The sequence below is a fragment of the Neolamprologus multifasciatus genome, chromosome 16, assembly GCF_963576455.1.
Source record: "Neolamprologus multifasciatus chromosome 16, fNeoMul1.2, whole genome shotgun sequence".
In the NCBI taxonomy this organism is placed as follows: domain Eukaryota; kingdom Metazoa; phylum Chordata; class Actinopteri; order Cichliformes; family Cichlidae; genus Neolamprologus; species Neolamprologus multifasciatus.
This window is the reverse complement of record NC_140454.1, coordinates 24,943,798-24,962,202: the sequence shown is the minus strand read 5'-3', so window position 1 is coordinate 24,962,202 and position 18,405 is coordinate 24,943,798. Positions and strand designations below refer to the sequence as shown.

Below are 18,405 nucleotides of genomic sequence, written 5' to 3'. Positions count from 1 at the left end.
AGGCAATCTATCATTTCTGGCCCATGCTAGACAATTATCCTACCTAAATCCCTACACAAAACAGCGGCACTGGTGACCCATGGGGTTACCCATGTGTCAACAGGAGGGATGATACAGATAATTAACACACACTTCTTTACTCTAAATTTCGAAGCTTTAGCAAAACTTTTTGTAAGACAATGCATGATCTGCCAAAAACACAACTCACAAGGCAATTTAAGGCCAAAAAGAGGACACTTTCCAGAGCCTCCACATCCATTTCACACAATCCACATGGATTTTATTGAATTAAGTGAAGAGAAACCACGCTGGCAGAGTGGATGACAAAACTGTTAGAAAATAAAGACATTGTTCTGAACAGTAAGCTGCCGTATGAATCCTCTCCAGTCTCTTGCAGGTTGAAGCCCCTACCGGGTGTTATTAACAACACCCACAGCTCGTAAGATCGCAGAAAGACCCTCTTGGATCCACCAGAGCCACTGTAAGAAAGTGAGTGACAATCTAACCTAAGACGCCAGCACCCCGACTTCCTGGTGATCTATAGGTGGAGGGAGGGCTGATCGGGTAAATCCCGCCCTCTACTTCTCGCCTATAGTCTACTCACCAGAGGGGATTTGGTGTGCCAGGTCATCATGAAGCACTTTCTCATCATCATCCCGGCCCTGCTGCTCGCAGCATGGACCCTGATGCACCTAACAGAGGACCCCACGACCGCACTGCACAAGAGAGCATGGTCACATGACAATTCACACCTTTAAGGTCTCTGTGGTAGACAGCAGCATGTCCAGCAGAAGGCGAAAGAGAGACACTGATGACATAAAACCACACGACCCAATCTGGGGAAGCAACGTTCCAGATGAATTCAACTCTGGACAACTGGACAAAAAGTACTCCACTCATTCTTCCCCGTGGACAGGAGTCGGAAAACATGCTCTTGGAAGTGAGACACTGGACTTTAGATTCGGCTTTGTGGCGTGGGTGTGGTCTCTGGCCAGCTGCAGAGGAGGGGTGACACAGTGAGCTCCCGGGGCGGCGCAGGGGCGGGGTTGACAGGTGTGCTGGGTTCCGACATTGATTGTGTGTCTTCTTATGTTCCGGCAGCCTGTAGGGCCGTGAACGCACCGTCACGCCAGGCTGCGTCTCAAAATGGTGCTCTATGAGAGAAGTACGGCCGGGCAAGGGGGAGAACACGTCGGCAAAGCGCTGTTGCAATGCGGCAACATCCGCTCTCTGGGCCTGTGTGAGATGGTCACTACAACGGAGGGAGGCGGGGATGTTAGATTTTGGCGCCTCCGGCCCCAACTCATCCCTCTCTCTTACCAGGCTCACCAGAGAAGCGGTCTCCGCCTCCCTCCAGGCTTTGAGGAGGTTGAGGTGGTAAATTTGCGTGGCTCCGCCCCTGCGCCGCCCCGGGAGCTCACTGTGTCACCCCTCCTCTGCAGCTGGCCAGAGACCACACCCACGCCACACATCCCCACCGCCCGACTGAGGCCGGGGCCCATCCGGCCGAACCTACTCCCCCCCGCGAGCGGGAGAGGAAATCGGCCACGACCATCTGTGCACCCGGCCTATGGATCACTCGGTGGTATCTGGCTCTGCAGCCCTTTAAATTCAAGGTGATCCATAGGCCGGGTGCACAGATGGTCGTGGCCGATTTCCTCTCCCGCTCGCGGGGGGGGGGGAGTAGGTTCGGCCGGATGGGCCCCGGCCTCAGTCGGGCGGTGGGGATGTGTGGCGTGGGTGTGGTCTCTGGCCAGCTGCAGAGGAGGGGTGACACAGTGAGCTCCCGGGGCAGCGCAGGGGCGGGGTTGACAGGTGTGCTGGGTTCCGACATTGATTGTGTGTCTTCTTATGTTGACAGTGACAGTCGGAGGGGAGCGGACGTGACAGCTGCAGAGAGCGGGAGTGGCTGCGAATAAACCCACGTCTCTAAATAAAACGTTGTGCTGTCAAAATAATCGCCCAGCGTGTATTTATCGGGTCAAACGCTACAGGCTTGTTCCTCAATGCATCCTGCAAGGTCAACGAGGGACATAACCAAGAAATGGACGCTCTCCGAATTGCTGTAATGCAATATCGTGTAGCACTGGACATGATCCTGGCTGAGAAAGGAGGATTGTGTGTCTTATTCAACACCATGTGCTGCACCTACATACCAGATAATGTACATTCTTTAAACATGGCTTCAGATTCTAAAGAGACTGTTGATCGGCGTTGGAGTTTTCCTGGTTTTATTTTACTTTATTATATTTTATTTTATTTTGCTTTTCTTTACTTGTGTTATACCTTGTTTAAAGGCTGTAATTTCACAGATGATAAGTTTATCACTCACAACATACGCAGATGTACCACAAACCAATGAAGATCATGAAGACTTCTTTTCCTATTTGTTAAATGAAGATGAAGTGCAACTAATTATGTAGTAACTGAAAATGTGAAAGACAAGTAGTTACTTACTGATGACTATGATGTAGACTCTGATACAAGTGTCTAAGTTGCCTATAAAAACCAGCAAATGCATTCTATGACGAACTAACTGAAAATACATGTTGTAAGAAGTTATGTTCTGATAAATGATATGTGTTTTGCTGTACAATTCAAATCTGCTAAAAACAGGAGGGAATGTTAAAAGATTTTGAATTTTATTAATATTCAACTGTGATAATCGCCTATGTTTAGCTTATTTGAATTTCACAGAAATGCTTGTACATAGCGTGTCAGCAAATTCTTTAACTGGAACAAAGTGACCACATGAGGAAGTTGCTCAAGTTTAGACAACACCCACATGTATTGTTTTAACCCACTACAAGATCGTTAATCAACTTGTTCCTCCTTGTCTTGCAAGGCTGCATCCTGTGCAGCCTCGTATGCAATCACCAGATAAGAAGTTGATTTTTCCTAACTTGTACTCCACCCATGAGTGTTACGTGAGTAAGACAGTATATAATAAAGTTTGAGCAGATGCCTGGCGCGCATTTTCCTTCACGGCTCTGTAGTTGACAGATCCGTGCTCGGGAATCGCCCATGTACATGAATTAACTCTGGGCCTGTGATTCTTTGCTTTCCTGAGGTTTTTCTCCTTACAAATATAGAATTCCTAAAATATATTAAATTCAAACATTTGAACTGTCAGCAAATAACACGGCAGCAATGTAGAAGGAGGAGTCTTCTCCAACATTCTGCCTTAAATTTTGCAGCTTTCTAAAGCAAGTGCACTTACAGTAAAGGTGCCAATATTATAGTTAATGATGTTTTTACATATCAAGATAGCAAAATGAATAAGTCTAGTATAGTTGTGTTTTCTCTGACTGGTTTCAATGCAACTGTGAACTACAGAGTCACACTTTTCTCTCTCACTTTGCTGTGTTATTTTCTCATTTTGATGGTAAACATATCTCTTATTTTAACTATAATATCAGATCAAAACCTACATGAACCCATGTATATATTTTTGTGTTCCTTGTGTATTAATGGACTTTATGGGACTGCTGGGTTTTTTCCCAGATTTGCCTTAGATCTGTTGTCTGACACACATCTAATCTCATATGTCGGATGCCTTTTGCAAGTGTTTGTTATATATTCAAATGCAAAGGTTGACTACTCTACTTTAGTCCTAATGGCTTATGACAGATATTTGGCCATATGTAGACCACTGGAGTATCACTCTGTAATGTCTGTACGAAGGACTGCGGTGTTAGTCACTCTGTCCTGGCTTGTTCCTCTCTGCTTTGAGACTCTCATCATAAGCTTAACGTCAACACTTAAATTATGTGGCTCCAACATAAACAAGCTTTACTGTGAGAACTGGTCAATTGTCAAACTTGCTTGTGGTTCAGCAAAAGTGAATGACATTGTCGGGCTGATTGTCATCACCTTTTATTGTTGTCATGCTGTCTGCATTGCATGTTCATATGTGCAGCTTGTTAATGCAGCTTTAAAATCTAGAGCAGGTAGGAAAAAGTTCACACAGACTTGTGTGCCACATTTATTTTGTCTGCTGAATGTCACGACTGCTTTGCTTTTTGATCTCATGTTCTCGAGGTTTGGATCAGCATCTCTGCCACAGCATTTAAAGAACTTCATGGCCATTGAATTCCTCATCATCCCACCTATTTTAAATCCAGTTTGTTACGGTTGGGTCCTGACTAAAATTCGAAGGCGAATGATATTTTTGTGTAGGCTAGCATATCAAAGATTCGGTGTAAAAAGCCAATAGCATTAAAAGATTGACACTGATATTCAGATAAAAAAGGAAAGTATGATACATGTTACTAGTATGATAACATTTAACGATGGATGAATGATTGATTTGATTAATGGCCACATAATGTCTCATGTTTCCATTTCATTATAATTTGAGTTCTAAAAGTTCAGTATGGAGTTATGTGATGTAAAATTATCAAATGTAAATTTATGTAAAGCCATGTCTTATTTTTAGCTATGATTTGAGCATTGTGATGAGAGACAGATGCTTAATTTCTTGGTGGTGAATTCTTAAGCACTACTTTATTATGTGTCAATGTAAAGTACAATATGCACATAATTATTCTTATTTTTATCTAAAAGTAAAGCAATTATTCTCAACTTTTCTCATTTAATATAATTCCTGCAGAGTCAGAACACATACACACATTCTGTTTAGACACGAAAGGTGTGACAAGTTGATTCCGTTTGATATCGGGGGTGGGGGGGGAGGGGGGGGTGGATAACCTGCCTAAATGTGCACGTGTCATCTATTCATGAATTAATTTTTTTAATGCTGGACATTAGCTCGCATGTGCATCAGCAACATTTGTTCAAACGATATCGGTCTGTGTTTTGGGCTGACTTTAAAGAATCAAGCACATCTCAGCTACCGTACTTTCTCAGCTACAGTCACACTGTTACAAACTGTGGCTGGAGACAGTGACACAACCGAAACAATGTACAAATAGTTTGTAATGTCTCCACTTTTTAAGTGGTCGGCTTGAACAGTCGTAACAATAGGGACCAGGTCTGAAACCAATACCGGTCAGTTTCTGTCTTTAAAGCACTTTGATGAACAAAGGCGGTGATAAAATGAGGATTAAACAGCAAAAACAGAGAGTCTGCTGTCGGTTTCACATTTAACATATCAAGATGGCATTTGTGATAAAGATATAATATGTTGCCTTTCTTGAAAATCTGTTGCTAACTGCATCAGATATTTAGTACTGTAGGGCCGGACTCACAATGTTGGACAACACAGAATTCACACATCACACAACTCTTTTGGACACAACAGGGTCAAATCTAAACAAGGACTATTTATAATTTGTAGATTTATAACCAAACAGATGCAAATAGTTTATTTTAGCTTTCTACTGACAACAGTATGAATCTGTCACTGAAAGGGCATGGGTAATGTAGTCACAAAAAATGCAGATTACAGTACTTTTGCTTTTTCTCAGTCTCTCTGAATCTCAGGTGGAGGTTTGCAGGAGAAAAATTGCTGAGTAACAATCAAGCTCCCTCGTGCTCCTGAAAACGGCTCATCTGCTAATGTCGCTTTTCTCTCTGCCTTGAAGTCACCTTGGTAGTTATCTGAAGACTTCCTTACATGTTCAGTACCTCAAGAATCTCCTGGATTCATGGAACATTCCTAACATTGCAACCTCCCCACTGCTGCCTTGATGTAAAAGTTAGATGCAGCTTCTGGGTCTGAATAGTTAAGTGCTTTAAATCTGCATTATTTTTAATAATGGCCACCAGGAGGTGATACCTGTGGTTGCAAAAAGACATCTACATGCATGTGGGAAAAAAGCTCCTCAGACTTGACTCTAAACACTTCCCTGCTTAGTTTAGGGTCTTAGTCATTGATTTTTGGGTCATGTTGAATAAAAATTAAATAAACTTTGTATATCCCCTGTTTCAGAAAGAAGGGATATTTGGGCTATTCTCAGTCAGAGTCAGGCCTGTTCCTATCTTATCACATCTGGTTTCAAAACCAAGGTAGTGATTGGACTGGTGACGGGGAAAATGTAAATCCCAAGGCTTTAAAATGGGACTGACGAATGGTAAATGGTAGTGATAGCCAAATGAAGCTTTCTGAAGCACTGAAGCTTGTATTGAAAAACGGTTCATTACTCGAAGTTTTTAAACACAGGTGACATCTGGTGGCCATAAATATGAAGAGCAGCTTCAATCCACAAAATAAAACCAACCGCTTCATTATGACCAGTGTTGGTCAAGTTACTTGAAAAAAGTAATCAGTAACTAATTACTGATTACTTTTTGTCTGTGAACCTTCACAGACATACTGATTACTTCCCCCAAACAGTAATCCAGTTACTTTACTGATTACTTATTTTCAAAAGTAATTAATTACTTAGTTACTTAGTTACTTTTTAAAAACACGATTTACAACCTGAATAGGTGATAAAGCGCAATTCTACTTTTTCTTAATCCATCATACAAAATGTAATCAAATGGAAAAGTCTCTTTTTAAAACTTGTTTTATCAGTTTTAATCTTTTAACTTTATGCATCAAGCAAAAATTTAATTATATGCAACATTCTCTGACTGGAAGAAATTTGTTTAACATTTAAACCTATTTTCTGCACATTCCAGCACATAAAATAAAATAGTTTTTGTGTTTACACTCAGTCTTTCAAATAAATGCAAGTAAAACACAGCAGAAAACAAATAAAATCAAAGACTAGCGGTCCTGTTGCTCTATTTTCACCTGTAAAGCAGGAGTAGGATAGGCGGAGGTTTACCCTGGTGCAGGTGTGCCGCAGCAGTCAGTGGAAGAATCCTCGAGTTTCTCTGTGAGTTTCCCATTATGTCATAGCGCACTCGGTGCTTGCTTGGAGGTTTAGGGTTTTTTTTCACTGTAAAAAGAAGTTTTCTTCCCACGCAGCGATCAGCGGACGCTAATGTCTCAAAGTAAGGTCAGTACTTCCACGCTTTAAACGCTGCACGCTCATACTCTCTCCCGTACTCGATGTATTATCCATTGTTGATCTGCACACAGCTGTTGTCACGAATGTCGCACTCGCTTACGTCACTGTCATGAGACATTCTCGCAAAAAATCACGGTTTTAGTAACGCAGTAATGCAGCGCTCCTACGGGAAAGTAACGGTAATCTAATTACCGTTTTTGCAATAGTAATCCCTTACTTTACTCGTTACTTGAAAAAAGTAATCAGATTAACGCGTTACTGCCCATCTCTGATTATGACTGCTCACTCTCCAGAGTGGAATTCTGTCTGATATTGGGCCTCCGTTTGTGTTGCTTTGAACTTGTATTTTTGGGGTGTTAAAAAATGTGGTTTAGTTGTTTAATAAATAATCTTGACCAGTAAACTCTCCTTGTTCAAACATGCACCATGGTGTGGTCTTTCTTTGCTTGTGACTTCTTGATGTTGGTAAATACAATAATTGAAAAATACCACATTACATATAATATACATATAATAATGTACAACACATTATGGAGTATGCTTCTGCTGTGAGGTCCTGCCTCCATGCACTTGTGCAAGTGCTAGACGGGTATATTTATAAATAATATTATATTAGGGAAATTTTCCCAGACATATTTTTGACATGGGCGTAGAATTGATTGTGAACTGGAAAGGGGAAATGCTTATGAACTTGCAAATTAAAAACATGATGCATTTAAAGTAACCCTTTTTCATTTTTATTTAAGAAGAGAATTTGTTCTAGTGTGCGATGGCCGAACCTGTTCCTTTTCGTGGAGATCATTTCTCCTGCCTTAAGGAAAATCCCTTCACATGGCACAGAAGAGGCTGGAGTGCAGAGAAACTGGTAGAGATGCAGTTATACAGTCTATCTGGGCCCCACAAACTATCAGCTAAAGAGAATAAATAGATTAAATTCCTGCACATTTGGCAGACTAACATTTTCAGATTAATTAAACAATAGAATATATTTATATATATATTTATATATAAATATATATCTGTCACCATCAAAACACCACAAATCCCGCGAATGATTCACTTACTTATAAACCATTGAATCAGACACCGAAGCAGTTAGACTCTAAATGAAGCTTCGGACGTCACTGATCACGTGACTCTGGCCAAACGAATCAAGCTTCGACACAGTGCTTCTGAAGCAGTGTGTTGATTTTTTTGACACACGCACCAAAGCGTCAGCTTCAAGCGGGCCATCACTAGTATAAATGGTAGCTGTATCCATCTTTTATTCTGCTTGTTGACACTGGTATTTTTAAATTTTAATTTGGTCATTATCAGTAATTTCCTTCATAACTAAAAAATGTTTTCGTGTAGCCATTTTGTCACATCTCATTAGTGCTTTCTAAGTAAATTGCAGCCAGTTTTAGTACAGTGGGAGTGAACGCTGGTGAAATGAAACTGTACTCCTAAGGTTGTCTATTTAATGTTTTTTCTCTATGCTGGTCTCAGCGTTTCTCTCATATAATACACAAAACCTATTTAGAAGATTAATTTGTTATATTGTATTCAGTGGTAACGACCAGGTTATGTATTTGAGCCCATTATTCTTTAACAATGGGACTGTGTGTGCAGTCTAAGTCCATTGCAACTAACATGGTGGTAAGTAGACAAGTAGAGGCTGCCCACCTAGTCAAAAGTTGTTTTTTGTGTTGATTTTGCAATAACTCAATAAAATCCTAAATATCTACATTTTTGTTGCTCTTTAGTTTCTTTATCAGGGAAAGCTCCCCTGTCCTTTTTTGATTTTTGGCCCAATTTATTCTGTACTAGAGAAAGGTTACATGAGACTGGGAAGCATTTTTTTCATTCCTCCATTAAGGAGATATTTCTCCATTAAATACTATTACCTCTCTCTTGCTTCCTCAAAGGAAAACACTGTAAGGTCTTGTAATTAGTCAGTGACAAACATTTGTCTATTTCAGTGTTACTGGCTGTTTACAAGCTGAGAATATTTTCATTTATGAAACAAACTCTAGTAAACATTATTTTTGACTGTTATTTTCAGTATAGATGATTCTTGTACAAACTGTCCTGAGGTTTATTTCAATAAAAGTAATTTTACAAATAAGAAAATATTTTTATTTGTTCCTTGGTGGTAAATATTACTGGACTTGTAGCAGAGAGTTTGGCCCACAGCTACATCAGCCTGGAGACTGCTGCTCCCTGAGCATCACACACACTTAATGTCCTGGGGATAAAAGAGTGCCCTGGACTAATGGCCATTAGTCATCATCATGTTTACTTGATAATCTTTTATTATATCATTATCTTCTGATAGTAATAGCATGCTAATCACGTTGGCAGGGAGTTGTCTCAAAAGAAAGGTCTCCAGAGAAGTTTTTTTTCTTTCAACAAAAACACACAACTCAGTCATGCATGATGTTTGCTTTACTTTTATTATATACTTGCTATTATCTCCATTTTAATAGTACAATCATTTAAAATAATTCACCAAAACAAAGAATATTGTAACCATAAATATACATTAATTAGTGTGAAAATGCCTCTTTCAACATATTCATAGACGCTTATAAGCGCTGAATTGATACATTAAAAATATATAGGAGTGAGCACTGTTTTGTGGAAGCCACAAATCGACCAGATGGAGTTCGCCATTTTGCAAAATAACGTTTTATGTATGTGGCTAAAAACTGGCCACATATGTAGTAGACTAAAGATGGAGCAGATGTCATAGGTGCCTGAGGTGTGATTTTATTTCATGCTTGCATCTTCAGACTTAAGATGTGGAGGATCATACCTATGTTTGAGGAGGGTTCCCTTTCACCAATGAAGCAAAAGCATGCAGGAAACATGCCACACTACAGTCATCTTAAAAAAATCTCATCTTCGTCTTCTTCACCTCATTCGTCATCTCATGAATGGAATCAGGGCTCTGACACACAAAAATGTGAATAAATGTGCTACTTTATTTCTGATATTGTCATTATTATTGATTCTTAGCCAATTAAACATGCGACTCTTCAGAATTCTGGCAACAAGCCAGATAAACAACAATAACTGGGCTTTTCTTGAGTGAGCAAAAGGTGTCCCACAGGGTTCTATTTTGGGATCTGCTTTATTTTCTGTTTTATACATGATTTGGGTAAAAGCTTTCTAGAAAAAATAAATGATGACACTGTCATATAAACATTTGCACCCTCTGTAGAGCAGGCAGTGAATGCATTTCACTTATTGCAATCCATTTTTCTGCATTAAAAATTGGTTTTAAATGTTTATAAAACAGAATTTATCGTGTTCTCAAAAGCTCACCCACGGATGTTTGATGATCTTAGCGTTGGTACAGATGTTGGCAAACCATTGAAATGGTACATGCCTACAAATATTTGGGTATAAAATTCAATGACAAGTTTCTCTCTAATGTACACATTGCTAGTCTTATTATGAAAATTAAAGGGAAAATTGTTTTTTACTTTAGAAATAAATCTTTTTACCCTTTTGCCTGTAATTGATTATGGTGACACACTGTATGTTTTCTCTTCAGTTCTCAGGAGTCTTCATGTAGTCTACAATGCATCACTATGTTTTATCATAAAGTCTCTGACTTACCACTGTGTTTTTTATAATTTGGTGGGTTAGCCATCACTGACCATTCAAAAACAGCACTGGTATTTTTCTTCATAAAACTGTTTTAGGTAATCTTACAGTTTCCCTGTCCCAGTACCAAAAGTTACCAGCTATACTCTTCGAAAGGGTTGCTTCTTGATGTACCTAGAGTTCTGACAGATATGTCAAACATTCTATGCACCTTAGACAAGGAATATAGAGGAAAAAATCTAAATTTATTTATTATGCTTTAAAAACATGTAAAAGCATAATAAGGAATAAAGTGAAGGAGACTTATTGATGTTTCCTTTGAGAAGCCACTCTGTGTTCTAATGTTTTACATCAGCGGGCCCAGCCCCCGTGCCACGGACCGGTACCGGTCCATGAGTTTGGTAGCGTGCCGCGAGAGTTCAGGCTCGAGTGTGAATTTTATAGTTTTCAGGGTTTTTAAATCTGTTTTTAGTGTTATTTTTGTTATTGTTTTTATCATTAACTCGGTGTCCCTGGGTCTTTTCCCATGTGTTATGAATAAATCTTCTCGTTTTGGTACCTGTACTGGTTTTATTTTGTTGTATTTATCCGTGACACCTGAAAGGCCGGTCCGTGAAAATACTGTTGTGGATAAACATGTCTGTTGGGAATAAAAAAAAGTTGGGGACCGCTGTTTTTTTATTATTGTTTTTTGTTTTGTTTTTTAAAACTGTGTTTGTTGTGGTTTTATACTTATACTTGTAGTATTTTTTAGATGTTTTGTATGGCTGCTAACTTGACCACATCTGGCTTATAAAAGAGAAGTTGGGCAATAAAGTCTTTCTCATGATCAGTATTATTCCAAGAAATCCAAGTATTTGAAGTGGAACTGGGGTGAGCTTAGTGCAGGTTTTAGATAACAAAATTTGCTAGCACCAATTTGCTCAGGTGCCAGGTGAAATCCGTATAATTTTATCTATATATCTCCTCATTTGCCAGCCAATGCTCACCCCATTTATGTATGGATTTAATTTGCCAAAGATAAGGCAATCATGTACAATGCTTCTGTTTAAGAGAAAATCAATATCTTTGTTCAGCAAGAGACTGTTTTAGAGCATCTGTGATGGAATAGCATTCATCAAACATATTATTGTTTGTACACATGAAGAAAATAAAATCTGATTATGTCATGTATATACCTTTATAAAAGGCCCATTTCATTAATTCAGTTCATTTTTCTAAATTGTTTTGTAAAAGCTACTGTGCAACCTCTAATTTCCACTGAATTCCCGACATAATCTGCAATGCATGATGTTACCCTCAGACAGAAAACCAAAATTTTGTTTATTACATTGTCCTTAGAATAGTTTTAGGTGCTTCTCTGCTACAACAAAAATGATTCAAGCAATCATATAGTTATCAGGAAGTTGCAGCAGTAAATGCTGAGTTGCTCATTTGAATCAGTGAATTCTTAATCCCAGGAGAATTTATGCGGTCACAGTTCCTCCAAGACAATACGAACAGTAACTAACTAAACTAAATGAAATGATACGAAATAATACAAGTTACAAAATAACAAAGTCACAAAATAGCTCAATAAATACAAATAGCTCTGATTATAAGTACCCTCGTATAGTAGACAAAATGTGGTGGACACTGAGTTGCCCCTCGTACTAAATTGACTTTGCAATTTTCTCTGTAAAGGATGTGATATTAAGTGTGTGCGACTATCGTAGTGTGTAGTGTGTTGCAGATCAGTTTATTGAGTCTGTTATATCTGCAACCCTCAACCTTCTGCCCCATCATGCAACAGCATAGAGAATTGTTCTGAAATGTTCAGTGTAATAATAAGTGTACTTCCATTTCTGTGCTTCTGTGCCCTCCCTAACTAGGGCAAACAGTGGCTCCACCTGGGGAGAGCAATTGGCACAAATCCATAGTCTTCTTCTCTCTGGATATTCTTTTTATAATGAAATGAGTAAAAACGAAATGAAAGCGGGAAAGCTGCTGCTGTGTGTGGATGAACAGCAACCCTGAGTATAAATAAAAGATGCTGAAAAGCAGAAAAATGTCGTCAGGTCTGCCATGGTCATTTACAAATACCAATTAGTGTCTCCGATAGGACATGAATTGTCCAGCATTTTGGCTAAACTAAACTCAAAGATGTTCAAAGGATGACCGGAGGGCAGAGGGAAACTGTTTTGGCCACTTGGTGAATGTTACCCTGAAGCTCTGGTGTCATATTAAAACTATGAATTGTCCTACTGGGAGAGTTCATTGCTGAAATGGGCACAATCAGTGACAGCTTCTTGAAGAATTATTATGAAGAAAGGTCTAGCTGATCTGAACCTGAGGGGTATTCTGTTCTTGGACTCCTTTGCAAACTACAGCTTGTCTATAACACACACAATGCTTAAAAATAAGGGTATTCATAGATGAGCATGGCACCAGGACACATTAGGCCATAGGTTGATGATCGATTTTGTAATAGTTTCACCAAATTTGCAGCTGGATGTTCTACACTCTGGAGAACAATATGATACAAGATAATTAACAAGACCGACGACGGAATGGAGCAAGTGTCAACCACCTCTTAATCATTACACTGGGTCAATTAAACATAGCTACACAGCATTTTCGCAGAGCAGGTTGACCTGCTCTGACTGGACCTACCTGCGGAGGGCAATTGGCACAAACATGACAATCTCCTGCTCTCTGGATTTTCTTTTTCTGATGAAATCCTATAAAATTTCACACCAAATTAAACAACAGTTAGTGCATCTGAAAGCACAGGAATTGTCTGGTAATTTGGCTAAACTAAACTAAAAAAAATTTCCAAGGATGGCCGGAGGGCAGAGGGACCCTGTACTGTTTTGCCCTCCAACTTCTTAATTTCATTTTTTCATTTCAGGCACAACAAAATACATATATTGAACATAAAGTGCACAAAACAAAAAACAAAAATTACCTGAAAAGGAGTGGGACGAAGAAAACTTATTAAATCCCACCCCTATACTCACTCATCAACAAAAAAGCAAGCAAGCATCTCAATGGCAGCTCGCAACAACAATTAGAACCATCATAACTAAATACAGAATATATAATAATTATAAATTGCGTTACCACAGGTAACAGGCAATAATAATTACATAGTGACAAACACACATACATACATATATATCTACACACACATATACATACATACGCACACACTTTTTTTTTTTTTTTTTTTTTTGGAATCCATACCAGCAATGGTAAGAGAGCAGACATTACAGAGCACACTAAAACCATCATTGAGTATACTGTGACCAGACCAACTGTTTGTAGAGGAATTTAAATCTATGAATATTTTTGCATTGTTTCAGTTGTAAACTCAGACTGTTCCAGATTTTCACACCACATACAGACACACAAAAACCTTTACAGGTTGTTCGAGTTCTGGGTAATTTGAATTCCCCGAAGCCTCTCACATTATAAACCCTTTCTCGAATTTCAAATATAATTTGTAAATTTGTAGGTAGAAGTTTATTAAAGGCTTTGTATAAGATTATAGATGTATTGTAATTAACCAGATCCTGGAATTTAAGTAACTTTGCCTGACGAAAGAGTTTGTGAGTATGATCTAGATAACCAGCCTTGTGAATAATACGCAGTGCTCGTTTCTGTACTGTGACTAATGGATTAGTTGTATTTTTATATGTGTTTCCCCACACTTCCACACAATATGTAAGATATGGAAGAACCAGGGTACAGTACAGAGTACGAAGTGCATCTTTATCAAGGTATGGTTTCACTTTGTTCAAAACTGCGAGGCTTCTGGAAATTTTGGTTTTTATGTGTCTGACGTGTGGTTTCCATGAAATTTTGTTATCAATTACGACTCCCAAAAATTTGTGTTCACTCACATTATCAATTGGTACACCTTCAATGATAATTGGTAATTCTATATTATATTTTAAATTACCAAAAAACATTGCTTTAGTTTTATTTATATTTAATGATAATTTATTTATATCCATCCATTTTTAAATTAATTTTAGCTCCCTGTTTACGGTCATTACAAGATCAGTATAATCATTGCTACTGAAAAATATGTTGGTGTCATCTGCAAACAGTATGAGTTTAAGTACTTGAGAAACATCAAAAATATCATTTATGTATATATTGAAAGGTTTTGGTCCCAACACTGACCCTTGGGGAACACCACATGTAATACCAAGTTTCTCTGAATGGTAATGCCCTATGCTAACATATTGTTCCCGACCCGTTAGGTAACTTTTTAACCAGTTACCAGCTTTCCCTCGAATACCATATCTTTCCAATTTATCCAATAAAATTGAGTGATTGATTGTGTCGAAGGCCTTTTTGAGATCAACAAAAATACCAACTACATATTTATTATTATCCAGTGCATTGGTAATTTCTTCTACTGCCTCAATTATCACCATTGAAGTGGTTCTTTGCGTTCTGAAACCATACTGACCAACATTTATTATTTGATGTTTTTCAAGGAATTTTTCTAATCTTGAATTAAAAAGTTTTTCTAAAATTTTTGAGAATTGAGGCAGTAGAGAAATAGGCCTATAATTGGTAAAACTGTGTTTATCATTACTTTTGTATAGTGGTATTACCTTCGCAATTTTCATTTTTTTTGGAAAACAACCGGACTGAAATGATAAATTACAGACATATGTTAAGGGACTAGCAATATTCAGAATAACCTGTTTAACTACAGACATATTTATGTCATGATAATCCATTGAAGACTTACTTTTACATTTTAATGTGATATTTATTACTTCTTGCTCATTTGTAGCTGAGAGGAACAGTGAAAAGGGATTTGATTTTATATTACTGATATTTTCATTTTTTTTACACGGGATGTCCGCTGCTAGTTCAGGGCCAACATTTATAAAAAATTTATTGAACCCATCTACAATGTTACTCATATTATGATTTTTACCATTTGCATCAATGAAACATTCAGGATATGATGTTCCAGAAGATCCTTGTTTGATTAAGTTATTTAACACATCCCAAGTTCCTTTTATATTGTTTTTATTTTCATATAATCTTCTTCTATAATAAAGTTGTTTACTTGTTCTTATAATATCAGTCAATTTATTTCTATATGCTTTATATCTTTGTTCCACTTCTTTTGTTTTTACTTTGATGAACTGTTTATACAGATTGTTTTTCTTTTTGCAAGCATTGATAATTCCTTTTGTGAACCAAGGACTTATTATCTTTTTTTTCTTTGTCTTGTGTTCATTTACAGGACGATGTTTATTGTACAACATAGTGAATATATCTAGGAAATTATCATAAGCCTTGTCCACATCTGACTCTTCATACACCGAACTCCAATCTTGTTGTGCTAAATCGAAATTGAAGGCATGAATTGCTTCTTCATTTATTGTTCGCTTTGCTATCGTAATCTTGGTATCTATTTTTTTTAAATCACAGTCACACAAAGTAAAAACTGGTAAGTGGTCAGTTATGTCACAGACAAGCAGGCCACTATTAATTTGGAAATCCATGACATTAGTAAAAATGTTATCAATAATAGTGGCGCTATGTGATGTTATTCTGCTTGGCTTTGTTATTGTTGGATATAGTGATAAGCTGTACATCGTGTCAGTAAAGTCATCAATGGCTTTTAACCTTGTTGGGTTTAGCAAGTCAATATTGAAATCACCACAGATGAATAGTAATTTTTGGTTCACCGAAGCAAACATTTTTTCTATCCATTCATAAAAAGTGTCAATACTTGAACTGGGTGTCCGATATATGCAACTTATTATAACATTTCTCTTTTTTTCATTCATGATCTTAATAGTCAAACATTCCAAAATTCCATCAATAGCCATAGACATAGTTGTTACAACATTATATTTTATAGAGTTATGAACATATATAGCAACCCCGCCGCCCGCCTTATTTAATCTATTCATGTATTTTAAATCATATCCATTCAAACAGAAATCTATTCCTTTATCGACATTGAACCAAGTTTCAGTGATGGCTATAACACTGAAGGGGCGAGAAAATTGTTGCAAGTAGTCCTTAATGAAATCAAAATTAGAGTACATACTTCTGCTGTTAAAGTGAATTAATGAGAGCTTCCCGTCTAGGTTGATTTTTTTTTTCATATTGTTCCTGTGTGAAATAATTACAATTTTTAACAAAAGAAGAAAGAAAATTATTTTCAGAATCTATTTCTGGGTCTATTATATTATGCTCCTTATATTCACAATCTAGGTCAATTACTTTCTGTTGGAGAATTGATTTCAACGTGTCCATGTCATTTCCTGGTGTAATTAGAGATGTTGGTGTATTTATCATTTGATTCTCATTAGAGTTATATATTACCTCGATACATTAGTGTCAGTTGTACTTGTCCAGATCCTCCATGTTCCTCACTATCAGTACTTTTGCCTCTTCTGGTGTCCCGTTTAGCTTAATGAAAATCTTGCAATTTGTTACCCATGTATGTTGTATTTTACCGTTCTTCTTCAGTTGCCTTGCCTTCCTCGCGATGTCTTTCTTGGGTGGCATACTGTCTTTAGTTTGTGTTACTCGTGAGCAGAGATGGGCAGTAACGTGTTACTTGTAAAGTAACGGGAAAAAAGTAATCCCGTTACTTTACTGATTACTTATTTTCAAAAGTAATTAATTACTTAGTTACTTTTTAAAAACATGATTTACAACATGAATAGGTGATAAAGCGATAGATCTTTCAGCCCAATTCTACTTTTTCTACATAATCCATCATACAAAATGTAATCAAATGGAAAAGTCTCTTTTTAAAACTTGTTTTGTTAGTTTTAATCTTTTAACTTTATGCATGAAGCAAAATTTTAATTATATGCACCATTCTCTGACTGGAAGAAATTAGTTTAATATTTAAACCTATTTTCTGCACATTCCAGCACATAATAAATAAATATATATATATATATATATATATATATATATATATATATATAATTTATTTATTTATTTATTTTTTGTGTTTACACTCACTCTTTCAGATGCAAGTAAAACACAGCAGAAAATAAATAAAGTCAAAGACTAGCGGTCCTTTTGCTCTATTTTCACCTGTAAAGCAGGAGTAGAGTAGGCGGAGGTTTATCCTGGTGCAGGTGTGCCGCAACAGTCGGTGGAAGAATCCTCGAGTTTCTCTGTGAGTTTCCCATTATGTCATAGCGCACTTGGTGCTTGCTTGGAGGTTTAGGGGTTTTTTTTCACTGTAAAAAGAAGTTTTCTTCCCATGCACAACGGACGCTAATGTTTTTGTCACTTTTTACGGAATCAAACTCAAAGTAAGGTCAGTACTTCCACGCTTTAAACGCTGCACGCTCATACTCTGTCAGTTGTACTTGTCCAGATCCTCCATGTTCCTCACTATCAGTACTTTTGCCTCTTCTGGTGTCCCGTTTAGCTTAATGAAAATCTTGCAATTTGTTACCCATGTATGTTGTATTTTACCGTTCTTCTTCAGTTGCCTTTAATTAATTACTGATTACTTTTTTCAAGTAACTTGACCAACACTGCTCGTGAGACTCCAATAAATATTTATCTTAACCAGCCATTCCAGTCCAGGAGTCCTTTCTTCTTTTATTTTAACTGGCGAGCTAGCAGCTGCTGGTAGCTAATGCTAATTTTTGCTAAAGCTAATTTCTTGAATATGAAGATTAACTGTCTGTTGTTTCTTAAAGCTGTAAAGCCAGAGTATAATAGTCTGTGGGTTTACTCAAGGCCAGGCCTGGGTCCTGGTTGGTGTGTTGCCGGGGTTGTGGGCCGGTGGGTATATGGGGGCCCGCCACTGGCGCAGGGTGCCGCCGGTGCGCCGAGCCAGCTGGGGGGCTCTTCAACTGGTGGGGGGGGGGGTTGTCACATCTTGCAG

General features: G+C 37.8%; 1 protein-coding gene across 1 annotated transcript; it reads left to right on the top strand.

Moving 5' to 3' along the window:
- The first annotated feature begins 1,989 nt into the window (after positions 1–1,989).
- On the top strand, positions 1,990–6,180 carry LOC146500901 (olfactory receptor 6N1-like). Its single transcript, XM_085134447.1, has one exon. It carries the CDS (start codon positions 3,275–3,277, stop codon positions 4,214–4,216), a length of 942 nt encoding a protein of 313 aa, XP_084990573.1. The 5' UTR covers positions 1,990–3,274; the 3' UTR covers positions 4,217–6,180.
- The last annotated feature ends 12,225 nt before the right edge of the window (positions 6,181–18,405 follow it).

Coding starts and splice junctions, on each gene's coding strand:
- LOC146500901 (XM_085134447.1), top strand. CDS start 3,275: ATGAATAAGTCTAGTATAGTTGTGTTTTCTCTGACTGGTTTCAATGCA.